The sequence below is a fragment of the Rattus rattus genome, chromosome 17 (assembly GCF_011064425.1).
Source record: "Rattus rattus isolate New Zealand chromosome 17, Rrattus_CSIRO_v1, whole genome shotgun sequence".
In the NCBI taxonomy this organism is placed as follows: domain Eukaryota; kingdom Metazoa; phylum Chordata; class Mammalia; order Rodentia; family Muridae; genus Rattus; species Rattus rattus.
The window spans coordinates 40,377,269-40,404,825 of NC_046170.1; the positions used below are offsets into that span (position 1 = coordinate 40,377,269).

General features: G+C 52.4%; 1 protein-coding gene across 1 annotated transcript; it reads left to right on the forward strand.

Moving 5' to 3' along the window:
* The first annotated feature begins 1,592 nt into the window (after positions 1 to 1,592).
* On the forward strand, positions 1,593 to 23,171 carry Irf8 (interferon regulatory factor 8). Its single transcript, XM_032887801.1, has 9 exons — positions 1,593 to 1,667; positions 5,206 to 5,380; positions 9,121 to 9,304; positions 10,981 to 11,069; positions 12,542 to 12,647; positions 13,669 to 13,716; positions 18,770 to 19,150; positions 20,833 to 20,948; positions 21,466 to 23,171. The coding sequence occupies exons 2-9, from the start codon at positions 5,207 to 5,209 to the stop codon at positions 21,640 to 21,642; spliced, it is 1,275 nt and encodes a 424-aa protein (XP_032743692.1). The 5' UTR covers positions 1,593 to 1,667; position 5,206; the 3' UTR covers positions 21,643 to 23,171.
* The last annotated feature ends 4,386 nt before the right edge of the window (positions 23,172 to 27,557 follow it).

Sequence of the window (27,557 nt, forward strand, 5' to 3'; positions counted from 1 at the left end):
CTGTGCTACCAGGAAATCTATTTCAGATTTCTATGAAAACATTTAGGAAAAATTAGACTAGGCATCAGCGCCCACCAACACCCCAACGCAATGGCTTCTGGACAGTTGTCAGGCTAGGCTGGTGTCCTGCAGTGACACCTGCTGCTAGGACCAGACGTCTGGGCTGGCTTCCCTAATCTCTCTCCCTTTACCTAAGAGGCTGGCGTGCTGGGTGGGCATCTGAGCTCTGTTCTGTGCCTCTGACATTTGTAAGCAGGAAAATCTGCGAAAGCTTATAAGGTGCATATTCGGGAAACGAGAGGGGTATCCGCAGGAGTGAGTCTGTTGTAGAAATCTCCCCAGGGCGTCTGACTTCTGGACTCTACCCTTCACAGCAAACACTAAAACACTCCCACATTACTATTAAAGAATTTGAGCTGGACTGTGGTGGTGCACGCTTTTAATCCCAGCACTTGGGAGGCAGAGGCTAGCAGATCTCTGTGAATTTGAGGCCAGCCCGGTCTACAGAGTGAGTTCGGGGACAGCTAGGGCTACAGGGAAACCCTGTCTTGGAAACCAAACCAAAACAAACCAAACCAAACCAAACCAAACCAAACCAAAAATTTTCGAGCTTTGAAAAGAAGTTTTCATTTGAAATTCTTTGGTCCTAGGGAACTCTGCTTGGCTCTTGACTGTTGGATAATATTTCCTATTGAATTAACAGCCAGTAATCTGTATCTCATAAGTGCCTTTCAGGTATACCAAAATGCTCATCGGAATTTTTTAGAGTTAGGAGGTTCTGTTTGGAAAATCCTTATTTCAATTTGTACTTATTTGAAACCTAGCCGTGTATTTCTTGTATTTGGGAACCAGTTAAAAATGCTTGTCCCAGCTTCAACGTTTCCCTAAGTCTTTTCAAAGCCGGATGAGAGTCCGGAAAATGTGGCCACAGGTGTGTAACTGGGCAGCCTGCAATGAAAGTCCCTCAGGACCCTCACTTAAGACTCCCCGCCCCCACCTCCTACTTAGGTTGGGAACAGGCTCGACCCGGCTCCTGACACACAAGGAAACGGATAATGCGGAGCCTTCCTGGGGGCATCCCAGTCCCAGCGCGCGCGACTCCCCTGGTTTCCCAGATTTCCTGCGCAATTTCAGGTTATCATCCTCCATCCAGGAGGGCGGGCTGCTAGTGGCTGTCGTCCAGGACGCAACTCTGGGACCGGCCTTTGCTCTGAAACTCCAGCCCGGGCAGGTGACACTCAGGGCGCCCCTGGACACGTGCTCGGGACAGGGGCGCCCCGAAACTGAACGACACCCCGAGGATGATTCGAGCACCACCACCAGCTTCCTTGACCTTAGGCGGACGCTCCAGCCCCCGGCCATCCTTGGGGCAGCCCCCTCCCCCGCCGCCCCCGGAGTAAAGAGAGAAAAGGGGCTCAATGGGGCCCCGGGACGCGCAGAAGTGATTTCTCGGAAAGGCGAGCGCTTCAGAGAAGGCGGACCCGGAGGGCTGCGCTGATTGGGCGGCGCCCGCGCCCCTCCCGCGTCCCAATTAGCTCTCGCGACCGTCGCTCCCAGCGCGGGATCCGCCCCCACCCCCGCCCCGTCTATAAAAGGCAGGCGCACGCGTTGCTCCGGGAGCCCGCGGCCGGTCGCGGAGGCGCGGGCAGCGTGGGAACCGGTGGCAGGTAGGATGCGATGGGGTGGGCGCGCGAGCCAGGGCTGTGACTCTCTCACCTCCGCCCAAACGGAGGTACAGCATGTTAGCAGGTTCTTGCTCTCGAAAACTGATCGCTTTCCCAAAAAACCCAGCTAAACGAACAAACAACCTCTCCCTTTAAAACCTGCCTGATGGGCAACTTCAGGACAGAGAGTTAGATTTGCCAATCACCGCGCGGCAGCCGTGCTACCAGGAGTGAACTATCCAAACCCCTGGCTCGGCCAGGGACCGACTGGCTTTGATTCTTACTAGTGGCAGTCTGGTTGCCCAGTGGCGCTGGACTTCTCTGATTGTCTGGTTGCTCAGCTGGCCCCGGAAGGAAAGTTATCTTCCGTGTGGGTCACAGCTCCCAGGACCAGATTTGCTTTAAGCTCCAAGCTGTAGGGGCAGACATTCCCTGCCCCTACTTACCCACAGTTGGGAAAGGGAAAGGAGTTCAGGGGTCGTAGAAACTAATAGAAATCAGCCAAGAGTGTTCTAGAATCTTAAATGGTAGATCACTTTTTTGTTTGTTTTTGTCTTGTTTCCGACTTATTCAGATGGGCTCCTAGTTATCCTTCTACCTTATCTTCTGAGTGTTAGAGGATTTCAGGCAGAGCTCGGGCACCCGGGTGCTCAACGACCCCTACTCTTTTCTTTCTTTCTTTTTCTTTTGTTTTCAGAGCTGGGGACCGAACCCATGGCCTTGCGCTTGCTAGTACTCTTTTCTTTTAAAGCCAAAGATAAGAACAGTTACATGTCAGTTCTAGGTTTGTCCCTTTAAGTTACGGCAGACGCCTTCGTGAAGAATTGGGACTGATTCAGTGGCTTGAGGAAGCTTGGGGTCAGAGAGAGACATGCCCATGACGGGTTCCCCCTCAGTGGTGGTCAGAGTGGTGCCCAGGACTGAATGAAAGAGTTGGAATGGTGTGAGCCCTGCCACACATGGCTGGGGCAGATGCTGACATCTGTGTTAGGCGAGCCTCTTGCCCCCCACCTCCCGCCTTGTGAGAAGCCCGACCTAGGACACTTTGCCCTGGTTGTAGGTTAGCTACAGACAGAACTGGGCCCACTGGGAATGCTACCTCAAAATCAAGAAGAGGAAGCTATAGTCAAGTGAGCGTGTTTATAAACCATTAATCGTCTACAGTTGTAAGAGAGTCAGGCTCTGCCTGCTTAGGATCTGAGAGGTGGCTGCCAAGGCAAACAGAGGGGATTGTCTGGGTGCCGAGAGCTGGACCCTGCTGAGGCTTTCAGTCTGCAGGATGAATGAAAGCATCACTTCTGCGTGTGCTGTCCTTGGGACAATGCTGACAGTTTATGCTGTGCCCAGAATAGCTGACACCCCCCCCCATCTCTCCCCTTCCGTGTGTAGAAGAGATTGGGTTAGAGGATTTTAGCCTCCCAGCTTTCATGGTCTGCGATTCACCTTTCATTTCAATGACCCCTTTTCTCTGTCCCCCATTAAGACAGCTGCCCTTTACAGTTCTGGGGTGTCGGGCCCCTGAGGATCCCTGACAAGAAGGTGCTGTTTCTGTTCTGGAAGAAACTCCAGCCATGCCAGTGAACTCTCTTTAGATTTCAGGAGGTTCAGGGACCATGGGGTACGATTCACAAATCCATCTCCAGGGGTTAAGTGGAGGCTTTCAATTGACATAGCCTCCGATACTCTGGACGCCCCACCCAGCTCCCATCCCACAGTCATCCTTAGAGGCCACACAAGACACTATCAAGCCAGAAGAGCCCCCGCTCTCCTCTCCAGAACAAGGTGTAGAAGCCAGCACCCTACTTGGTTTTGGGGGGGTACCCGGTGGCATTTTATTTCTGTCCCTAGGTATTCCTTTCTGACCTGTCATTTATGAATACGGTGGTCTTGGAATTCTCAGTTTCTTGAGCTAGCCCCTCTTTCCTGCTTTTCTTTTTCTTTCTTCTTCTTTTTTTTTTTCCCGGAGCTGGGGACCGAACCCAGGGCCTTGCGCTTGCTAGGCAAGTGCTCTACCACTGAGCTAAATCCCCAACCCCTTTCCTGCTTTTCTTGGGAGGGTCCTTAGACTGAGGAGTCAATGGCTTCCCAAGGCAAAGCCCCTTGCTGAGGTCAGGGTTTCCCAGCCATCTTGCTGTTTTGTTTGGTCGGTGCCTCAGGCAACAGAGCACAAGCCTAGCAGGCACAAACCCTGGGTCCAGTCCCCAGCAAGGGGGAAATGGAGGCAGAAGGATCAGGAGTTCAAGACCATCTTCATCAACCTAGGGAGTTGGAGGTCAGGTCAGGTTCTGAGATTCTGTCTCAAAAATCGAACTCAAAATGGACTGGAGTCTGACTTCCGGCCCTTGCCCCCTTCCAAGCCCACTGGTGGCAGCTGGGGCCGCTGGAGAGAAAAGCTAGGGCCCGCCCTGGAGAGACCTCACCTCCCTCTTCTCAGGCTGCTGCTGGCTTTCCTGGCCCCAGGGCCACCTGGCGCAGCCTGGAGTTCCTGACCCGTGAACCTCTTATCCTGACTGCTATGTTGCTTTGTAGGACATGCTGGCTCTGGAAGTGACTGTTCTCCGGGGGGTTGGGGGGGGAACATCTTATCTCCTCACCGATGATTACTTCTTTCTTCCCCTGCCCCAAGAGGTCATTTTAGTTGGAAGGCTAGAAGTGCTATGTTCTGGTTTCCAGGGTGGGCGTCTGTCCAACTGCCTTGGGGATTTCCAGGCTGTTCTAGTAAATGCTGGCTGCAAGTCCGTATGCACAAATGCTCTCTTTCCCCAGGCTGTAGGCAAAGTTTCAGGATACTGCCGGTGAGAATGTCTAAGTGTGCCGTTAGGGTGTCTGGGGATGGAATCCCTGAGCTGGCTTTGTACCGTTCCTTTGTTCTCACCGAGGGTTGATCATAAAAGTTCCTGAGGAACTACCTGTATGGCTGGAGGAGTCCTTTAGGACACAGGCTCTGACACAGGTATTTTACACACACAGCTCTCAGACCAAATTCTTAACACTCTAAGGTGAAATGGCTGCAAGGTCACCCAGCTGGAACACGACTCCAGTTCAAATCCCACGCCAGTGGGAACAGAACCCTATTACTCTTTAAGATCTTCCTGTTACCACCCTAGCTAGCAAAGACAATTTGCAAGTAGCCTCAAGGGTGCTCTCTTTCTCAGGTGGTGCTGGGGTCAAAGTCTGTGAGGAACACCAGTCCCCCATGGGAATCAGTAGTCAGGGTGGTTCTCAGAGCGGTGGGCAGCTCATAGAGAGCACTGAATCATGGGAGAGGGACTTCTTCCCAGCAGGTGCCCTCAATGTCTAGGACAGGAGGTCAGGGAAGAGCTGGACCCACATCCAGAGCCGTGGGTGGGGCACATCTGTGAACAGCCTTTCGGTTTTCCTTTGGGTTTAGGACTACCGGGCACTACTAATTGCTCATGTCACTGGCCCAGATGTCTCCCAAGCCGGCGCCTTTGTGTGCACCTCTGATCTTCCTGTCAGTCAGGTCCGGGATTGCTCTGACTCACAGAGACGTTATACCGAAATTTGTTTTCTTTCCAAGGATGTGTGACCGGAATGGCGGGCGGCGGCTGCGACAGTGGCTGATCGAACAGATTGACAGCAGCATGTACCCGGGGCTGATCTGGGAGAATGACGAGAAGACCATGTTCCGCATCCCCTGGAAGCATGCCGGCAAGCAAGATTACAATCAGGAAGTGGATGCTTCCATCTTCAAGGTAAAGTCTCCTGCGTCCCCACGCTCTGGTTTCTGGTTTCCCTCTGGCTCTGGAGGTATTTAGGAATGTCCTTATGACTAAATAGCCCAGGATTACAAGAGAAACAAGGAGGGGTGCCTGGTTCTGGCACGTTCCCTCACGAGGTGGAGAGTGACTTTCCTGTCCCTCTCTGCACCCTTGGTGTACAGCCATGCTCCGCTCGGTGTACTAAGGAAGGCTCCAGTCTTTGCTCTTTCAAAGCCTGAGTCCTTCTTGGCACGGCGGGACCAGCTACGAGGGTGAAAGGCTTCCACAATTGCTTCTGGGTCAGGTTCGAGGGGCATCCTGAACTTTTGCTTAGTGTTTCCCTCTGAGGGGACTGAATGCTATCACTGAGGGCAAGCCACATAGCTAAGCTGAGAGCCAGCATCCTCTCGTCTCCCCTCTGGGTGGCAGGTGCTGGTCCTGTTTGCATTCCATAGGACCGTGAGAGAAGTGGCTTCTCCAGGGTCTCCTAGCTCCTATGCGATAGAACCTGCATTTGGGATCGGTTGGTCCAAGGTCTTGACTCTTTACAGTATGGAGAACTAGGGTGATTTCTCCTTAAGGTCAGACATCCCCTGAGGGTTGCTCTAGTCACCTATGAGTGTTTCTAAGGCCTTGGGCGTCTACATTTCTCTCTGGGAGTTTCAGAGCCCTAGGTCATGGTCAGCCCACACTTCTACTTTGTGAACTGCAGCTGTAGCCTTAGTGGTTTGACCCAGAGCCCAGGTTGTAAACCGCTACCCTTAGTTCTGTATGTTGTTGGGAGCTGGGGCTGGGGCTGGGGTTGGAAGGTTATGAGGACCATGAGACCCACTGAGCTGCTGAGGACAAGAACTCGAGACTGTTTTTAAGCAGGGAGCAGGACCTGTAGAGACTCTGACTGCCAAGACTGTCACGGATGTTGTACTCCAGGGGCACAGTATCCCCTTTCTAGTGACAACTCTGAACCAGGCATATCGTGATTAGCATTGACAGTAAGCTCAGGAAGGCACAGTGTGCTTGGTTGAAAGAGCATCACGAATCTTCCAGAAAAAAAAGGTCAGAATTCTGGACCAGGGGCCTTAGTTGTTGCAGGAGACAGCAGATCTCTCTTCATCCAGTTCCCCGCTTCAGCAAACCAGGAGCCCTGAAATAAAGCCCCAGATTTATGCATCTTATGCAACGTTCTTCACGGCCAGCGAGCCGTTTCAACAGCACCGAGGAGAATGCGCAAGATTCCCGATGTTTCCGTTGGTTACGCAGTCGCTCTGTGTGGCAATCTGAAATGAGACATCAATCTCAGCAGGAATGGCGGCAGATCAACGGGTGCCCACTTGATTGGGAGGTGGGCGAGCGTCGGGAGACACGGGGCGGAGAGGGTCTTCTCTGAGTTGTCCTGTGTGGGGCAGGTACCTCCCTATCATCTGCCAGGCACAACTTGGCTGTTGAAGGGACCATATGATAAGGCCTTGGGCAGATAGAGCCATCTTGGGGGCTGTCTGCTTAAGTAAGAAATCCACTTTTCTCAGCCAGTTAAACTCTTTAAAAATGTAGGTGCTGTGGGTTGGGGATTTAGCTCAGTGGTAGAGCGCTTGCCTAGCAAGTGCAAGGCCCTGGGTTCGGTCCCCAGCTCCGAAAAAACAGAAAAAAAAAATGTAGGTGCTGAGGAAAAGGTATACGCTTGCTTTTCTACTAGGGAAAGGGATTACACCAGAGAGCCCTGCCACTGTCTACGGGCAGTGTCTTGGGGCCTGCTTCCTGTGTAGACCACAGAAAGAGAATGAAAAAGATACTGAGCTTATGTCAATCAGGCAAGGGCTGAGATTCCTATAAATAATAGGCTTAATTATTTATCACTTACTCTATGTACAGAGGGCCTTGAAGGATGGGACAGGGGTTAATTTTACTTTATTTTGAGTTGAGAACTTCCGAAGTCCGGGCTGATCTCAAACTTGCCACGTAGCTGAGGAAGACCGTGACCTTCTGATCCCCCTGCCTCTACCTCCCGAGTGTTCAGATTACTGGTATGGACCACTATACCTGGTTTCTACGGTGCTGAGGATTGAACCCAAGGTTCATGCACGCTGAGCAAGAATCCCTTATCAACTGAGCTACACTGCCCAGTGTTAATTTTTAAGGCACAGTACCACACGATGTCAGCAGAGGAAAACTTCAAGCAGTAGGTGCCTCTGTGGGTCCCAGGACCACCCATTCTATAGCTTCAGCCCTGGAGACCGTGCAGCTAAGATAGCCCTTGGCAAGGCTCAGGGTAGTCCCATGTTGGTACCCAGTGCTGTCTCAGATGCTCCCTGACTGTGGAGTCTGATTTGATACCCGAGGCCTCCAGGCTTCCCTTGAAGAGGAACCATGAGCCCAGAATGAAGGGATAAACTGGGGAATGCTGTGAGACACCGCAGCTCTGTCCCTTGCCTGCCGACTGGGACACGGCTGTGGTATCTATGCTTCCTCAGGTGCCTAAATCACCCAATGATTTTTGGGGGAGTGGGTGGCAGATGTTCCAGGTTGCTATATCCAGGGAGAGGTACTGCTGGAGAATGCCTTCGTGTGTAGGATGGTCTTCACTATGTCCGTGGCGAAGAGGCAGAAACTTCCAGTAAGCCCAGCCCCAAAGTCACTGTTCCAGTCACTCCAGCTGTTCTTGTCTGCTTTTGAGTTCACGACAGCCCCGCAAGTCAGTGTGTGGCCAGCAACGCCATTTACAACAAGGGCCAGAATTGGAAACTGTCTACTTAAAAAAAAAATATTTCTAAAAGTGGGTTTGCAACTATGTCAGAGAGGAAGTGACCACTCAGGCCCGGGGGGTTGGAATGTTCCTCTAGCTTCTTGCTGAGCAGAAATACGGGATTTGGCATCAACAATGCAGAGAGCATTGCCCTAGAACATAAGGGTCCCCTGTAGGTGTACACGTGCGTGTGTGCGCGCACATTTGGAGGCCAGAGATCCATGCTGGGCGTCTCTGTCTATCACTGTCCACCTGTGTTCTTTAGACAAAAGATCTCACTGAACCTGGAGCTCAGGGATTAGGCTAGGCTGGCTGCCAACAAACTCTGGGGATTCTGTTGTCCTGTCCCCAGTGCTGGGGTCAAAGGCACACATACCCATCTTTTTCTGTGGGTACTGGGGATTTGAACCCGGGCCCTCATGCTTACACGGCAAGCACTGTATTAAGTAGGCCCCTGCTTTTAGTTTCTGGTCTTTGCTTTGATCATAAGCTTTGGACAGGTTGGAAAAATGAAATTTAAAAAAAAAAGGGAGAACAATTCACTGAGTCTTAAATGGCTAGAATCATGCAAAAATGCAAAAGCAAATTTTTCTATTAAAAGGAGAGGGTGGTGAATATGTGTGTTCATTTTCATGCTCCGGGCATTATTTGAAAAGGCAGAAAGTCTTTGACTGTGCTGGTGAAGTCATCTACACCTTCCTCTTCAGGCTTCGTAACCTGAGGCCCCCAGGCCCGTCAAGCCAGAAGACTTTGCTGAAGATACATCCTAGGGTGTGGGTTCAAATTCCAGCCTTGCTGAGCGGTTTTGGGGGACCCTCTTGCTGGTTCAGATGCAGTGGTCTTCGTGAAGTCTAACTGGGTGCTGACCTTGGACAAGGGTTGATGGCCAGGAAGGTCTCTGGGGAGGGGGGTGGTGTGCAGCCTGCCTTGGGGTTGAACTCTGTGGTTTGTGTCCTTCTGTGTTTACTGCATTTCTCTCTCTCTCTCTCTTCAGGCCTGGGCAGTTTTTAAAGGGAAGTTTAAAGAAGGAGACAAAGCTGAACCAGCCACGTGGAAGACGAGGTTACGCTGTGCTTTGAACAAGAGCCCGGATTTTGAAGAGGTGACCGACCGGTCCCAGCTGGACATTTCCGAGCCATATAAAGTTTACCGAATCGTCCCCGAGGAAGAGCAAAAATGTAACTATCTGTTGGGACCGAGAAGCCTTCTAGAACCTTCCCTGCTCTGCTCCTGAAACCTTCGGTCTCCACAGGGCCATGCCACCCACAGGGTTTGGGTGCCTGCTTTTAGCGAACCAAACTTGTTCTCTCTTGTGTAAGCAGACACAGAGAGCTGGTCTGCTGACCTCACAGGCACGCACGCCATGTGCTGTCAAGTGGCGGCTTCCTGCAGAGGGAGTGGCCGAGTGGGGGTGGGGAAGGGTGGTGGACTCTGGGTCAGAGCAGGAAGCTGGCAGAGCCCCTGGAGCTCAGTGTAAACTTGCCTGAATGCGTCCCGAGGCTCTGCTGAAGTCTGCCATGCAGAATTCCCTTTTGCTGTCTAGCATTTTGCAGGGGAGGCTGGGGAGGAGTGGGCAAGGCAGGGATGGGCAGTAAGGCCCAGTGAAAAGGTCTCCGGTTGTGCAGGTCAGAAGCGGGGACCTCACCGATGGCCTCAGTGTGTCACTGCTGGTGGGGATAACATCATCCCCGAATTGTCTCTCCAGCGGTGAAGCATCTGTAAAGGAATGTAGGCACATTGACCTTCCCCATTAGAGTTTCATGGCTCCCAGGGCCTGGCCGGTTCTGTACTGTTTCTGGAAGGTCAGACAGCCACACTTCCTGGCTTGTTTGCCTTCGCAGTGATTTGAAGCAATAGGGAAGTTTCTTTCGGAGCCCGGCTCCCCCAGGATCAGCCAGGCTTGCCCTGGTAGATGGCCCTGACTTGTTTATAGCATGGGTGGAGCCCCATCACCGGCAGTGTCCGGGTGAAGGAGAACAGAGGAAAGTTGCATTTGCATAGCATTTCCCCTGGTATACTGTACTGTGAACTTGAGTGATTTGCTAGCCTCTCCAGGTGGGTGGGTGGGTGGGTGGGTGGGTGAGTGGGTGAGGCTCTTGCCCTCTGCTTGTCCAACAATGGCCTCTAGGTGAATCTCTCCCTCTGGATGAAGCAATGGGGAGATCACACAGGTTCCTGGGAGTGTGGAGCCTTGGGGGTGGGGTGGGGGCTGTTTGTTAGTCCTGCTGTGTCTCCTGGAGGTTAACCTCTGATGGCAAATGTCTGACCAGGGAAGAGATACCAAGTTAGTCCGAACCCATCTGGACCAGGATACCAGCAGATAAAAGCATTGGCCCTCTTGGGAGGCAGGCAGAGACTGTGAGTGAAATGGCATGTGTGTGACTTCACCATGTGGCAGGGGTGTCACACACACACACACACACACACACACACACACACACACACACACACAAAAGCTATTCTGCTACCTGGCTCCGTACCTTCCAGGAAATCTCTGGGTGTTTTCAAACACCCAGACTAGCAAACTTACCTTCAGTCTATGGGCCATAATTGCCTGGTGTAAAATTGAACTGGACGGGGTTCAGATAGAAGGAAGAAACCAAAGTCTGGCCCTTGTCCTTTAAAAGCCCGTGTTTACAACCCCTCCACCACCCACCACTTCTCTCTTTTGACTTGGCGGATCAGATGACCGGGCCATGAGAAGGAACGGCTGAGCCTTTCCCAAACCTTCCAGCAGCTGCTGGTCAAAACCAGCGAGGACACTCACCACCTCCGTTTCCTTAGTTCAGCATTTTAAGAAAAGGTTGCAGTGCTCAGCTGCTCTAGGTCACGGTGTCTGTCCCCTTTCCCATAGGCAAGCTGGGCGTGGCACCTGCAGGCTGCATGAGCGACGTCACGGAGATGGAGTGTGGCCGTTCAGAGATCGAGGAGCTGATCAAGGAGGTTCGTGGAGGGGTCTCAGGCATCTTCCAGGAGGACCCTCAGAGGCTTCGAGAGCCTTGGGCTCTTCTACCTGAAGAGATGGAGCGAGGGACTCCCCAGCTACCTCCCTAGGGCAGCCTCCCTTTACTGCATGCCCTTTGGGCTACCGGCAGAGCTTTGTTAAGCTCTGAGCTTAGATAAACACATTGAGTAGCAGCTCTGAAGATCTCCGTGGAGTCTTAGCCTTGCCTCTTAGCCTGGCTTCAGGACTAGACTGTGACCTTTTCCACCACTTCTGGTCATCCTCCTGGCCTCACGGCAACTAGATGGCTTGCTTTCTCATAAACAAGTTTTACTCCTGAATGTGCCATGGGAGTGGATGACTGAGGCCAGTAGGATCCACTCATTGTGGTGGGGACTAGCCCGTGATCCGGTGCTCACCTGGCGTGCGCGACAGTTCCCAGCAGCGTACACAAAACACAGATCTTAGAATAATCCACCTTCGCATGCATGGTTGGCAGCCTGTAACTGAAGGCACGGTGGGCTCTGTTTAAGTCAAACAGATGGCTTTTTGTGTGTCTGCTTTTAACCTCTTTATGTATCCTTTCAGTGTCTATACAAGGTGGGGTTTTCATAGCTGAAACAACCCTTTAAGCTCGAATAAGCAAGATGAGGTCTCTTAGATGGCGGGTGGCTCAGGAGAGTTTAAGGCCTGCTTGGGCTGCAGAATGGATTCAAGGTAGAAAACTTCACGAGACCCTGCCTTGGAACCAAAAGGGGAAAAGGCTGGCGGTGTAGCTCCGTGCTAGAGCGCTTGCCTCGCGTGCACAAAGTCCTGGTTTCCATCCCCAGCTCAGTGTCATCATAAAAAGGAAACCAAGACTGTTGTTAGCAACGGCGCATCAGCTGTGCATCCTGCAGCTTTCTGTGGAGCAGCAGTGCAGCCAGACAGCATCACCCGCCCCACGCAGCCGGCTCTGTGGCACATGGCCGTTGTGACCTGGGTGGTCTTGGTTCTGCGTCCCCTGCACCTTGTCTTGTTTTCAGTATAAGCCTTCACTGCCAACTTGCCTGAGCCAGTCGTTGGTTATGATGCCACACAAGGGTCACAAGCAAAGGAGGTTTCAGGATGTCTCCTAATTGGACGCATCCACCACTGAAGACCCAAGACCCCTGTGACTCTCTGAGTGAAGTTCTCAGAGCACAGAAGGATTGGCTCCGTGTCACCCCAGAGGGTTGCCCCAGGACTGGGCCATGCTTCCCAGCATCCAAAGGCCAGCGAACTCTTTCGTAGCCAAGGCTAGTTAGAATGCCAGCCCAGTGGGTGTGCAAGCTAGCGTCTGATGCAAAGGGAAGCTCAGGTTCTCGCTCACGAGATAAAGTTGTGGACTTAGTTGAGTATCTGGTGTCGGGTTTTACGAACACGGGGTGGAAGGAAGACTGGGCTGGTGACCCGTGACTCGACTGCTCTTTTCTGTCACCTGCTCCTCCAGCCTTCTGTGGATGAATACATGGGAATAGCCAAAAGGAGCCCATCCCCTCCAGAGGCCTGCAGGAGCCAGATCCTCCCTGACTGGTGGGCCCAGCAGCCCAACGCAGGTAAGTGTGCGTGTCTGGCCTTGGCAACCATTAGGCTGTCTGTGTTACGGTAGGGGGTACTTGCCACCGTCAGGATCCATGTCCTGTGGAAGGCTCCTGAGTCACAGCCAGGGACTGGGACAGCCAAGATGCAGCCTCCCAGGCAGGCACAAGGGTCGACAATAGGTAGTTTTACATGGCCACTCTTCCCCTGTACTCCCAGGACGTTGAGAGGAGTCTGCCAACATCCCCAAGACTTGAGGGAGGCCATATCTCTCAGCCTCTTGCCTCCTCCCTGACTATCAGGCCGCCCCCAGAGCCAGAGAGAACCAGGGCTTCGGGAGTGGGAGTGGAGCTCCATCAGGAGTGGGGAGTAGCTTAGAACCCCTCTTTGGGGAGTTTCATGTCTTGGTGGTGCCTCCTGTTTACTCATCCATAAAACAGGGCACCAGGACCTGCCTGGTGGAATCAGAGAGTTAAATAAAGGACCCACTCCTTTGTTAGTATCTGGGAGGTGCATCCAGTCTGTAGATACTCAGAGGGTTATTCACCCGGGCCCCTACCTCAGTGTGTGAGCAACTTTTATGTCTCATGGGCATCTTGGTTTCCTCTTTTGCTTCTTTCTTGCTAAGACAGGAGCTGCCCAGAGGTCTCAGCTGGCCCTGCAGGACTGTGAGGGTTCCAGGCTGTGGGTGTTAGTGTCCTGCAAGGGGCCTTGTGCTGGGAGGGTGCCTTTGGCAAAACTGCCTGGAACCCCAGGGTCCTTTGTGAGATGAGTCCTGAGTATCATTTGGGCCAGGTCCTCGGGGTAGGAAGGAAGCTTAGCACCAGGACAGGAAGCCACAGCACCGAGGAAGTCCTCTCCACCATGGTGGGTTTCTGTGTCTGCGAGCATGAGTGCTCACAGAGAGTGAGGTCTGCCCACCAGCACTGACAGCGGCGGCGGCAGCAGCAGCCCATCCTATACCCTGGGGATACTTGGGTCCTTCCTGCCCAGAGCACCAGCTCAGCTGGGCACATCTTTTCTTTCTTCTGCTTACAGGCCTGCCACTGGTGACTGGGTATACTGCCTATGACGCACACCATTCAGGTACCAGGGTACACTGGGTGGGCTTGGCACAGGCTCTGCTCGAAAAATAGCCCCACGACGTGGGCGGGGCCCCAAGGTCCTATGAACAAGTGTGGCCCGGGGGATAGGCTTGGAAGACTAATTCTTCCTCCTCCTTCTGTGTGGTTTGGGAGCGGGCAAGTGGCCCAGTTTTGCTGAACACCTCCCCGAGGTGATCATAGTCAGCCGAGAGGGTCTTCAGAGGCAGCCGTGCACCAGGGAGTGTAGGCTGCTCTACTGCCTCGGCCTTGCGTGGAGGGAGCTGACCTCTTGGAGCATCAAGCTCACCATGTGTGAAATGCTGTGAGAACCCGTGTGCTGCACTGCTACGAACATGGTCTAGTGGAGACACAGCTGGTCAGTGTCTGCCGTGCAGGGTCACGTCACCTTTTCTCACTTCCAACTCCGTAGTGAGAGTCATAGAGAAGGTTGTACTGATGCTGATGGCGCTGATGCTGGTGCGGAGGCTGATGGTGCTGATGTTGGTGGTGCTGATGGTGCTGATGCTGGTGCGGAGGCTGATGGTGCGGATGGCTATGGTGATGCTGCTGATGGTGCTGATGCTGGTGCGGATGTTGGTGGTGCCGATGTTGCTGGTGCTGGTGGCGATGATGTGGATTGCACCAGTGCTGCCTGTAGAAGTTGGTTCTGGTTCCTCCTCCCAGCCCCGTGTTCCCAGACTCAAAATATATTTATATTTACAAATACCTTGGCCATATAGCTAGGCTCTTCTCTGACTGGATCATAACTTAAAATATCCCATTTATTCTAACCTACATTTTGCCACGTCACTGGTTACCTGTGCACAGGTACCATGCGTCTGTCTCCTCACATCTTCCTGGGCCAGTCTCCCATGCCTGGATCTATCCCAGAAGTCTTTCTCCCCTCCCGGATGTCCCTCCTCCTATTTCCTGCCTAAGCCATAGGCTGTCAGATTGATTATTGACAGGACCAACATACAGGCAGACGTACGAAATTCTCTCTACAGATGCCTTAACGAACGAAGTGATTTCTCCCCCTTGGAGCCCTGTAGTTGGAGAGCGAGCCTACATCTGGATTCTCCTCCCCTCCCCTTGTCTTCTGGCTGTCCTCTCTGCAGTCTGTGTTATTTTGTCTCTCTGTCGAGTGTGTCTGATGTGTCCGTCTGTCCCCAACAAAGGGCTTTGCTTATGGAACAGCACAATAAATACAGTATGGGAAAGGACTAAAGGATTTCTTTTATAGAGATCATGAACAGAGTTTTTGAAGGGAAGACGCTACTTTGCCAACCCCAGCTGACTGAACATAGCACTCGGAGCTGAGGACACGTTATTGGTTTATATCCTCATGTGGGTTCCAGCTCTTTGGGTTGGTTGCTTCATTTACGGTTGCTTTTAACCTGTTGGCTGTTTTCAGCGAATGATTACCCTTGGCATTCTGTCTAAGCTCTACCCCGACGGCTACCTGGCAGCAGCCAGATATGCTCCGCCCCACAGTTGCCTGGCAACAGTCAGCTGTGCCTGACTATAAAGGGGGCTGCTTGCCCCCTCCTCTCCCTCTTGCTCCCTCTTGTTCTTCCTCTTCTCGTGCCCTCTTTGTCCCTGTCCCTTCTCTCCCCATCCCCCCACTTCCCCCCACGTGCCCATGGCCGGCCTTTCCTCTCTTCTACTCTTCTTCTCTCATCAAACTTCTCCACGTGGAACCATGTTGGTTTGGTGTGTTCTGTCCAGACGAGTGCCCAGATTTAAACACCAACAATTGCCATAGTGTGTACACATGTGTGCACATACACACACACACACACACACACACACACACCCCACACAGTTCTGGGTCATAGGCATGGAAGAGTATGCAATCTAAGACTTAAGCTGTGCCTTTGACTTGAGTTGTAAAAAGCTGGCTTTGTGGGAAAGCTGAGGCAGAGTAAGGTTGGTTTCCTGGGTCTCTCAAAGGCCGGTTAAACAGGGAGAGGACACGGTACGGAGACAGATCGAGGGCATAATTCATTTTAAATGGTCTCAGGGCAAATCATTAACCTGGTCGCAGAGCCTGACAAAAGTTCAGTTTCTGAAGGCGAGAGGTATTTCCAGAAAAAAGCTGTTCCCACCGGTGATGTTTCTGATGATGGTGGTGGTGGTGATGATGAGGATGGCAGTGGTGATGATGATGGTGGTGGTGGTGGTTGTGGTGGTGGTGGTGGTGGTGATGATGATTCTGATGGCATCATGGTACTGATGGTGGTAATGCTGGTAACCATGGTAACAGTGCTGATAGCGACAGCTGGTGTTCGCAGTGTGATTTTTGGGTGCCAGAGTCAAGGCTGACACTCTCGAGAGTTCTTTTCTCCTCCCCATGCCTTCATCCTCCCCTAGCTTATGGAGACAGATCCTCTCCATTTCACAGACCCCGAGAGTGTGACTGAGGCCCCAGAGTGGGGATCTATCCTCACTATTGCTTGCCGTGAGACAGGTGGCATCTCTGAGCCATCCGACGAGCCACTGTGCAGTCTGGTTTCATGGCAGACTCAGTGGACCTCAGGGAGAAGCTCTGGGAACATATCAGGGAGATAGAGGCAGGCGCTCACTGAGTAAGGAAACCACAAGTGAATGATACTCCCTCCCTCTGGTGTCCTTTTAGACCTGGCTGCAGATGGAGAACTTAGCTTGTTGTACAAACTTCTGAGGGCATGTGCCTCCCTTAACCCACTCACAAGAGGCCTGGGGTCACGGCTGAGCCTTTCGCTTTGTCAGCCCTGGGCTGTGGCCCTGAGAGTCTGCTGACCAATGCATTCTGGGGCCACACTGGCTGGGCCCAGACCTGCAGCCATCTGAGTGAGAGGTAAAGTCAGGCTGTGAGGAGGAAGTGTCCTTGAGCTTTGCACAGCTGTCTCAGCACAAGGGAGGGAAGCGAGGTGTCCTCAGCCACTGCTAGGAGCAGGCTCCCTGAGCTCTTCTTCCAGAACCCTGCTCACACGCCCTGTCTCTGTAGATAAGCTTCAGCCAGGCTTCCTGACTGCAGAGATGACACAGGGTGAGATGAGTGAGGCAGGGGGACCACAGGGAGTAGGGGAGACCATGGCACTGTGCAGAGCCTTGAGAGCTATTCCATGGTAGCTGCCTCTCTGTGGTAACCAGTGCTCCGGGTCTTCAGACCAGGATAGGAGAGAGGACTTGGTGATGTGTCAGCACTCCAGGGTGAGGCAGAGCCAGCCTGCTGTGGGGAGCAAGTCCAGGCTCCTCAGCAAACAGCTGGACTGGCAGGGCCTGCACCATCACCTCTTCAGCCTACAAAATGGCTGCAGTGACCAGCCATGCACCTCAGGGGTCAGATGTGTGGATGTGCCCAATCCCTGCAGACCAGGGATTTCAGTGCGTAGTCTCAGGGGTCTCATTTGTGGACCGTATTTTGTCCCGTTTCCCTGGCTCATGTGGTCTCACCAAAGACACCCCCCCCCACAAAGCCGACGCTCTCACTATCTCTACCTTGCTGATGAAAAGCGGGCACAGAGAGGTGAAGCTGCTTACCTCAAGTCACACAGTTGTGACAAAGCAGTGCTAGAGTCCAGTACAGAGGGCGATGCAGATGGTGACGGTGCTCGAGGTGCACGTGTTGAGGCTGATGGTGCTGATAGCGTAGGTGATCCTGGTGCTGATCCCGATGTCATGATTTTCATGGTGGGTCTGGGATCAGATGCGGGGTGAGCCACTGGTATCATTCTTACAGACCTGGTGACTGCACAGCTTTAGGGCACCACGGGTTTGGGGAGCGATCAACTTGTGAGGCTCCAGAGAGAAGCCTGGACTGGTCTGAGGTGGTCAGGCGAAGCTTAGGATGCATAAGGGTGCTGATGGTGGAGAATTCGGTTTGCAGCAGTTACAGAGCTTCTCCAGCGCCCACCCTGTAGCTTGGGGCTGGTCTCCTGGTGTTCTCGCCCCTCACCAGAACCCTGCCTCCACGCTGGCTGTCAGTCAGGGTTTTCTTGCCTTTTCACTTTGTAACCTTGTCTGGAATCCTGTTGTCCTTGCCTGTAAGAGGACATCAGTGCCACCTCCTACTAGACAGGAAGCCAGAGGCAGAAGCAAAGGAAAGTCAACGAGAGCCAGATACAGGGCTGGCAAATTTCCAGCCTCACGGCTCCAGTTGAAAGCCTCCCCCTACCCCAAAAAAGATTTTTGGGATTATTGTTGGTTGGAAAGCTTTTCTCTCCCTCTTAAAAAGTTTTATTATTTTGTTAGTTTACATCGTGGTGCTGAGGATAAAACCCAGGACTTCGCATGTGTGATGCAAATACCTCCCCCTCCAACCTGCACCCCAGCTCTTGAGGTGACAGAGGGAAGGGATGGCTAGGGTGTAGCCACGCCTTATGGTCACAGCTCCCTCCTGTGCTGCTCATAGGCAAAGAGAGTGCTTCTAGGTCTTTCTGGAGACAGGCTGTATGTAGGGTCGTACAGAGGCTTTCAATCTGAGTCCAGGGAATCCCAGGTCACAGGGTGACTAGGGAACCAGAGCCACAGGGCACCTCATGAGAAATTACATTGGCAATGTTTGTATGTCTTGAACTTGGTGCAGTTCCCAGGCCTTCCTAGGTCGCTCTCTCTCTCTCTCTCTGTCTCTCTCTCTCTCCCTCTCTCTCTGTACTCACATGTATACATGTGTGAATGAATGCATGTTCCCACCTGTGCCCATGTGTGTGCAGATGCATGTGTATATGAATACATATGTGTGCGGGTGCATGTGTATATGAATACATGTTCATATGTGTGTGGGTTCATGTGTATATGAATGCATGAACGTATGTACGTGTGGAAGTCAGAGGCAAGTCTTAGGTATTGTTTCTTGGGCACTGTCTATCTTATTTTTTGAGACAGGGTCTCCCACTGGCTTGGATCTGACCAAGTAGGTGAGACTGGCTGGCCGGCCAGCCTCAGGGGTTGACCTTTCTCTGCCTCTCAGAACCACTTGGAAGGAGGAATAGACTCTGAGCCTTTGGGAAGGAGGGACTTGGGCTCCCCATCTTGTAGGCCTGACTGCTCTGTGCTCTTGATCCCCACAGCCTTATCCCAGATGGTGATCAACTTTTACTACGGGGGCAAGCTGGTGGGCCAGGCCACCACCACCTCCCTTGAGGGCTGCCGCCTATCCCTGAGCCAGCCGGGGCTGCCGAAGCTGTATGGGCCGGACGGCCTGGAGCCCGTGTGCTTCCCGGCGGCGGACACCATCCCCAGTGAGCGGCAGAGGCAGGTGACCCGGAAGCTGTTTGGACACCTGGAGCGCGGCGTGCTCCTGCACAGCAACCGCAAGGGTGTGTTCGTGAAGCGGCTGTGCCAGGGCCGCGTGTTCTGCAGCGGCAACGCGGTGGTGTGCAAGGGTAGACCCAACAAGCTGGAGCGGGATGAGGTGGTGCAGGTCTTTGACACCAACATGTTCCTCCGAGGTCAGTATCCAATCACCTCGCTGTGCCTGCCTTAGAGGCCACGCCCACCTCCTTCCTTGCGCTTCCTGCATCTCGGACTAAGTTTCCTCTCCCTTGGCTTTGGCAATAGTGCAGCTGGGGAGACCCTTTGAAGCCTGCCCTGCCTGTGCTCCCCGAGCAGCTTGGGGAGCCCTCTCCACTTTCCCTTGGGCATAGAGGACCACAGAGTTGGAGCCTTTCCTTTTGGAGTTGACGAAGTTGATGGTTGTTCCTGGGAACGGCTTAGAAATGCAGATTCCAGGGCTTCAGCTCCTTTACCTTGGCAGGGTCACTGGAAGCGGTGGTCAGTGTGTGCAGCCCTCAGCCTGTGGGCTGGCTGCCCGCGATCTAGGACAGCTGCAAGTGAGGCTCAACACACAGTACATACTTAAGGCATTATGAGGTTTTGTTGTGGCTTTATTTTTTTTTTTAAAGTCAATCGCACAGTTCTCACAAGTGAATTCTTTATGACATCGTGTTGCAAAGCCACGCAAAATAAACGTGTTAGCCCTCAAGGCCCCTGGTTGACGTGCTTTCTCACTCTGTATGAAGCACTTCCCAAGGCCCATGTCTTCTCTCTTTTTTTTTTTTTTTTTTTTGTTCTTTTTTTTTTTTTTCCGGAGCTGGGGACCGAACCCAGGGCCTTGTGCTTGCTAGGCAAGCGCTCTACCACTGAGCTAAATCCCCAACCCCGGCCCATGTCTTCTCAATGCCAGCTTTTCTGACTCAGTGGGGAAGGTGTTTAAACCCTGCCTGAGTTTTTTCCAAGGGTGGGGGTAAGAGTCAGTGCCTGCAGCCACCTGCCACATGCCAGCCTCCTCTCTGTGCCCTCTGCCCTCTGTCCCTTGCCTTCATCAGCCTGGTCCAGAGTTGTCTGAGAAGCAGAGTTTGTGCTGGGTCTGAGAACACTAAGAGCAGTGATTCTCAAACTGTGGGTCTCGACCCCTTTGCAGGTTTCACAGGGGTCGCCTAAGGCCATCTGAAAAGACAGATGTTTGCATTACAATTCCCAACAGTAGCAAAATTACAAAGTAGCAACAAAAATAATTTTATGGGTTGGGGTCACTATGACAGGAGCAACTGTATTAAAGTGTTGAAGCCTTAGGAAGGCTTAGGTCCTCCACGACTCCGGCACAAGACTGTGTTGCTGCTCTGGGTCTCCGCTCTGGGGACCTTGGAGAAGCTGAAAGAGGTGCTTGTATCCCTCAAACTCATGCACCTCCAGGGCAGGCAGGGAGTGCGGTTCACAGTGTAGGGAGTGGGGGTGGGGTGGAGGTGGGGATTAGCAACTGTACCATCGAAAAGTGTTCAAACCCAGCTAACACCTAGGGTGGTGCTCACTCACAATCCCAGTACTTAAGGGACAGAGGCAGGAGGATCATGGAGGCCAGCCTGCACTGCACAGTGAGATCCTGTCTCCCCCCAAACAAATCCACACAAAAAGTTCTCTAAAGTGTCTAGCAGTATTTGGGAGTGACGGATTCCACAGGTCCTTGGTTGGCTTTTAGCCGAGCGGGCACGTGTCCAAAGCCCCAGGGGCCTGAGGCTGACCACTCTTTTCTTGGCTGTTGGGGGATCTGTGACTCCTTTCCAAGCTCTGCACCCCAGCCCCGAGCCCTGACTACATACAGCTCAGAGGTTCACTGGCTTCTGTGTCCTTCCAGACCTGCAGCAGTTCTACGCCACCCAGAGCCGCCTGCCTGATAGCAGGGTGGTTCTGTGCTTCGGGGAGGAGTTTCCGGACACAGCGCCCTTGCGCTCCAAACTCATTCTGGTGCAGGTGAGAGCTAGCAGCATCTGTGTGCCCAGATATCCAGCTTTATCCCAGGGTGAGAAGAGACGCAAGGGCTGGGCGTTCCTCCTATGCGACCAGGGCAGAGGTCGGAACGAGACCATATGGGGCTCTCGTCACCTTTGTGGTAGCTTCCCAGGTTGGGACTCTCTTCATCTGGGTTTCCTTCTTCCTCTGCTCTCTCCTATTTTCCTTCCCTCCCCTCTCCTGTTCCTTCCTCTTCAGAAGATTTCCATTTGACCAGTGGCCCTAAGGTCTAAGTGACAGATTACAGTCTCTTTGACTATGGTCTGAGTGAGCAGTGGCACTCTGGGATGGGTGATGGTGATATTCTGAGCATCCGCTAGCCAGCTTGGAGCAGTCCTGGGAGAACACTCTTAGCGATGTGCAGGAACACTGCCTACCTGTCTCCTTCTTGTCACAGAGGGGAATCAGAGGACCTGTGGTGGAGCACGGCCCCAATTCCCTCCCACCTCCCCTCTGACTTTGCACACGACTCTTGCAGGTGGAGCAGCTGTATGCCAGGCAGATGGTGGAGGAAGCGGGCAAGAGCTGTGGGGCAGGCTCCCTGATGCCAGCCCTGGAGGAACCCCAGCCAGACCAGGCCTTCCGGATGTTTCCAGATATCTGTACCTCACACCAGAGACCCTTTTTCAGAGAAAATCAACAGATCACCGTCTAAGCCTCAATCCGGGCACCCCACCTCACCCGAGCTCAAGTTTCAAGATTCTGTGACTAAGAGAATTCTGAATGGACGTGGACCCCTCTGACTGGGCTGGGCGGGTGTCCTCAGAGGGGCCTCAGGAAGCCCACAGATGGACAAGCTTTTGCTCAGGCAGGAGTCAGAAGCTTGCAGGGGCTGTGGTCAGAACCTGTGATCAAAGCATTCCTTTCCTGCATTTACCCCCTTCACCATTAGTGGCTGGCCTTCTTTCTGCATGCTGAGGTCTTTGTCACATGGTGATGGCTCTAATCATCTGGTGACAGCAGATCTGCCTTTGTCCTTTTCTGGTTGAGGGTAAAAATGTATGACTTTCTCTGCTTGATTGTAGACAAAGAGATTTTACTGTTCAGGCCTTTTCTTTTAGTTTTTGGTCCGAAGTCTGAGAAAATAAGTTGACAATATTTTTTCCCCCAAATGGGTTTCAATTTTAAAATGGTTTCACACTCTCTACCGTAAATCACTTTAGGCCTTTCCTGTGAAGTGGGGTCGATTGTAAATATGGGTGTGGACACTGTGAGCTTCGCAGGAATTTTGGTTGCGGCTCATCGATTCCCATGACTCTGTGTCAGCTGACAGGGCTGTGTGGGGCATCGTAGGACCAGGCACTGTGGAGAGGAGTGTGCCGTTCACTGGCATCTCACCCTTTCCTTGTCCTGCTCCACACCCAGTCCTAAGACCCAGTGAAAAGCAATATCCAAACTGCTCTGGGCTCAGAAGTGCCTGTCCATGTACCAGGGAAAGGGTATGCATCCTACAAAGCAGACGCAGAGCGGAAAACCCACCCTCAGCCCGGTTTGCACCCCCAATCTGACTGTCCAATCTAAATCGGTGACTGCAGTCCTGCCTAAGGGACACTTTCTGTAGGAGTCCCTGTCAAGGGTTTAGTTTGCATCAGTACACAGCAGGTACAGAGGCCAAGCAGATGTGGGGACAGGGAACATCATTATCTCCTTTTGTGTGAGGACAGGAGAGACCTTTTCTATTTGTTCTACTCTGTAACCAACCTGGGTTACAGGCTCAGTGCAGTTAGAAGAGCCTCTAATGTGCTCAGCATTCCCTGGGGAAGGGCAGGGAACGCCTTAACCTGTTGACTGTTATTCTGAGAAGTGGGGAGAAGCAGGAGGGTGTGGAAGACAGTCCGGTGCAGCTACGAGTGATAGGCCACACCTTACAACCTGAAAAGTTAAGGACGATGGTGACTTTCATGGTGAATGGTGCTGGGTGTGGGTCCTGTTCCACAGTCAGGGTCACCAGAATCTTCATGAAAACAGAATCCTGGGGTCTGCTTCTCCCCCCTCAGCCAAAGCAGGAACATCTCTTCCAAAGCCAGGACGACCTGTTCACTGGCCCCTTGTCACACGCCACGCCCCCCACCTGCCTCACGGAGTACAAGTGTGCCCAACTCTGTAATCCAAATATTTATTTTTGTATTCACTTAAAAAGTATTGTTCTCATCCTTTATTAAAACAAGTTGCTCTTTCATAAAACCGACGTGCGTATCTTGCTTTTTAAAAAATCACTTTTGAATGTAATTTTCATTAGATTCCAGGATTTTTAAAAAAATTTTTTTTTTTATTTTGATGAGACTGGATCTGACTCTGAAGCCCAGGCTTTGAACTCACTGCAATCTTCCTGCCTCAGCCTCCTTAGTGAGGGGAGGAGAGGCATGAGTCTCTGTGGATTCTTAAAGGAGGAACTTCAAAGAAACAACGGGCTGAGACTTTAAGGATTTAGGGCTTTGTTTTTCCCCCCTCTTAAGGCAATGGCGGAAAGGTCTGGAGAGTAGAAGACACTGGAGAGCCCAGCAGGAAATCCGCGATGAGCTCAGGCTGCACGAAGCATGGGAGGGCGTGGAGGAAGGAGATTGCACTGATAGCACCCTTCTGGAAGCTTCTAGAAGCATCAGTGGGACAGTTACCAGTCACAGTGCTGGGATAAGATCTTCCATTCATACACACATACTCATGCTGGACACGGGTCCAGTATGGCCCTCCCTGGTGCTACAACCAGCCCGGGAGCCATTCCAGTAGCAACTGGGTGTAGGGCCCCCGCTGCGAGTGGACGCGGGCTGCTAGTTCAGGTGGGTGGATGCACCTGGGACATCCTGTGTTTGAGGCAGTGCGCACTGTCTCTGCTGTCATGGGTTCCCAGAGACAGGGCCAGTTAGTCCCAGCATGCAAATGTGCTTGGCTTGAGTGAAGCCTTCTGTGTTCTGGGAGCATGGTTAGGACCTCTGCAAGATCCTTGACGCAGAGAACAGCTGACTTCAGGGCCAAGGACAGCAGGCCTCATTCAGTGAGTCACATCAGTTCCAGAGTGCTCCAACGAGGAATTTTGTTTATAAGCAGCTCTCCTCTGAACATGGAAAGCAAATCCAGCCCAATTTGTGTCTCTAAGAGTTCAACTCCTGGGCCTAGAGTGGATGCTGACTCCCTGAAGTGCGGGAGGGAATTTGGGTTGTCTCTGAAGACTGGGGCCTCCAGGAGACAGGACTTGGGTCCTCAAAGAAAAGTGACTTTCTCTGGATGGAGACTGTTTGGCCCTGAAGGAAAAGGCAGCTACTTCCCCCTCCTTGCCCCCCACTCTTAGGACCGGATAAAACTCTTAGGAGGTTGGTGTGCGTCAGCAGGACTCTGAGTTGCTGCTTAATTCCCTAATGCTGCAAAGTCCATCTAGGAAGCAAGCATTCTGTTTCTCTTTGTACCAGCTACATATGACCCTAGAGACAACGAGGGAAGAGCAGGGAAGGGTAGGGTGGGGTGGGGCTAACTCAGGGTGTGCCTGCTGTGTGAGGTCTTGGCTGGGCTGGTGGAAGGCAAGGGGTGATTGCGTGGCCAGAGGACAGGCTAGGGTTCCACTCACGCAAAGCTTGCCAACCGTTCATGTTTCTGTCTCCCATTTTTCTCATCAGTGAACGGGATTCGATACCACACACTGAGGAGCAAAGAGGTTTAACAGGCATGAGGAGCTTAGAGCAGAACCTGTTGCTCAGTAAATGCCAAAAATAACCGCATTTCTGTTTATCACACATCCGTAATTAAGCCACGAGTGATTAGATAGTTGCACCATAAATGTTAAATTATCCTTGCTAATGAGCTACAATGCCAATGGTTTAAGTAAGTGTGTGTGTCCGTCAACTATGTCAAAGTAATTGTTAGTAGGGTGTGGTGGGGCACTCCTGTAAGCTCAGCACTTGGAAAACTTTGGCAGGAGGATGGTGAGTTCAGGACCATCCGGGGGCTACACAGTGAAACATTGTATCAAGAAACCAAGCTACAACAATAGCGGAATTAATACTCAATTGTTTGGAGTGATAAAGAAATGTATGGCTGTGTAGAATTATATGGTTTCCTTTATTATGGATACTGATTTAATTGTGTAAGATATTAATGTGGTCATTTTTAAACCTCCCATTGTAAACAGTAATGAAATTATTAAACTTCTCTCATGAAGTTCCTTACACAGTCTGTGCCAGCCTCGTAGAAAGGCTGTCTTGTTGACTCCCGGATCCCAGCTTCCCGCCCAGCGCCTGGAGTTCATTAGCACTCTTTTTTTTTTTTTTTTTGTTGTTATTATTCTGTCAGTTTTGGAGAAAGAGTCTTAGTCTGTGCTCCAGGCTGACTTCAAACTTGATTTTGATGATCACACAGCAGGTGGTGGGAGAGGCAAGCGAGGCATTGCCTGTGATGCACAGGAAGCCCTGGAATGGGAAGGAGGGGCCTTCCCAGCTTTCTCCGAACTTGAAGGCGATTCCACAGGTTGCTTTAAGCAGTCCTATGGACTTGAACATCCCCCTCAGGAGGAGTCACTGTGAGCATCCCTTAGAGAACATTGAAATAGCATGCTTTACCTATAGGCAGTCTTTCCTATGTAGTGGGAGAGGAAGAGGCAGGAGAGGGAAGGAAGGGCAGAATCTGGCATCTCAGTGAGGAAGGTCCTCCTGTTTCCCCCCCCACACCCCAACCCCCAGCATGTGCAAGTGGAGGACTGAGTTCTGAGTGACCCTGCCTTGGGGCTGTGTTACTGAGTGGGACTGATCTCAAAGCCGTTGGCATTATGGGTCACACTCTTGCACTGAGGGCATGGTGGCTTTACCATCCCCTGCTTTGCTTAAAAATCACCCAAACCCCCAAAGGGACACAGGAGGGATCCTCATGGCAGGTCCTTGGACATCTTTGGGGGAGAAAAATCAGTGTTTCAGCCACCCCAGATTACCTTTTCCTTCCTGTCTATGGCTTCTGCAGGGGTCTCACGGTCTTTAGTGCCCTGTCTTCTGTTAGGGGCAGGGCGTTGGTCAATGCAGGTTAGAGATCCTAAGGCCAGAGTAAAGCGACTATTGCTAGGGCCTCTGAGAATAAGCCAAGAATCTCATGATGGGAGAGCCTTCTCGATTATCCATGCCGGCCAATGTCCTAGTGTTGAGTCAGAACTATGGAGAGGGGACCTGTGGGTCAGAGAAGACACGTGACACCACAGAACGGGGTTTAGTTGGGCTGCAATGACTTGAAGATAGAAGTCAGGCCATGAGCCAAGGGATGAGGTAGCTCTTGAAGCTGAGGACATCAGGGAAACAGATAGAAGGTTCTAGAAGGAACCACCACCCCAATTTGCAGCCCTGACCTTGAGGACTGTCAGGGAACGAGCGTGTGCTGTTCTAAGTCATGTCTACAGCACTGTCTCACAGCCATGGGACAGGGGCACGGAATGTTGACATTCGGAGGAGAAACCCAGGACCCCCAGGATGGGTGTTAGGGGTTGTGTGTTTTATGGTGGGTCACATCATCTATCCTCTTTTCTCCAGACTCAACTTCCCCATAGCTGCTTCTCTCTCATCAGCAGCCTGACCTTCTCACAGGGGAGCCACACTGTCCCCAGTACTTGGGGACAGTGGGGTGGAAACCCCAAGGTTGAAAATAGCCCTGCATTAGTCTTGGTTAGGTTTCTGCTCTCTTCTCCGAGGCAGCCGGCTGAGAAAGCCACTTCCTTCTGCCAGCCCACTGTCCATACTGGCATCTGTCTTCTGTCCTGCTGAGCTCCCAGTCGCCTGGGGCTGGCAGGCCCAGAGGTGGGTCTCTGTGGGAAGGTTTTCCCTGTGATCCTGTTCTGGCTGTGGCAGAAGTCTTGGTACAGAGGGGTGGGGATGGGGTGCTGCCTGTTTCTGTCTTCTTCTAGAGTCTTTCTCGTCAGGTTCGAGGCCGTGTTTCCTTTCTCAGGGTGAGAGCTCCAACCACGACGGTGTCACGGCCAAGAACTTGTTTCCACTCAAAAACCACGGGCCAGCACAGGCCTTTCTCAAGAAAATTTTTTCTTCCCCGTATTTCTCAAGCTTGACCTTAAGGGCCAGTGGCCACTGGGAAAAAAATGTAAATGACGTTGTAGGACAGGGATCACCATCAGTGTGGAGGGAGAAGGAGGCTTTTAAAGTGGGCTCTACCATTTGTCCCATTTCACATGGCCGCTTCTTAAATGCCAGGGGCACAAATCGTGCCCTGCTCACGTGGCTTGGAGACAAAGCTTCAGATGATGGCTTGCCACTCTCGTCTCACTGCCGAGCAGGCTGGAGATGTTTGCTGGGGAAAATGGATGTGTGAGCAAGGAGCCGCTGGGTCAGATGTGACTCGAAGGCTCTAAAACATAGGGTCACCCCCTCTGTTAAGTCCAACCCATGTGCTCACTTGAAATCACTTTCCAGGTGGATGCCAGTGCCCTGAGTGTCTTCTGGACTGGAAGACGACCCGGTGGGGACAGTGGTCCATTTCAGCATGCTGGATTCTACTCATGATCCCCGGTGGCTCCAGCGATGTCCAGGGCAGCTCCCCTCAGTCATGATCCGGAAGACTCTGACAGGTGGTGGCACCCTTATCCCATCTCCC

Coding starts and splice junctions, on each gene's coding strand:
- Irf8 (XM_032887801.1), top strand. CDS start 5,207: ATGTGTGACCGGAATGGCGGGCGGCGGCTGCGACAGTGGCTGATCGAA. Junction 5,381..9,120: donor TGGATGCTTCCATCTTCAAG/GTAAAGTCTCCT, acceptor CTCTCTCTTCAG/GCCTGGGCAGTTTTTAAAGG. Junction 13,717..18,769: donor CTATGACGCACACCATTCAG/GTACCAGGGTAC, acceptor TGATCCCCACAG/CCTTATCCCAGATGGTGATC.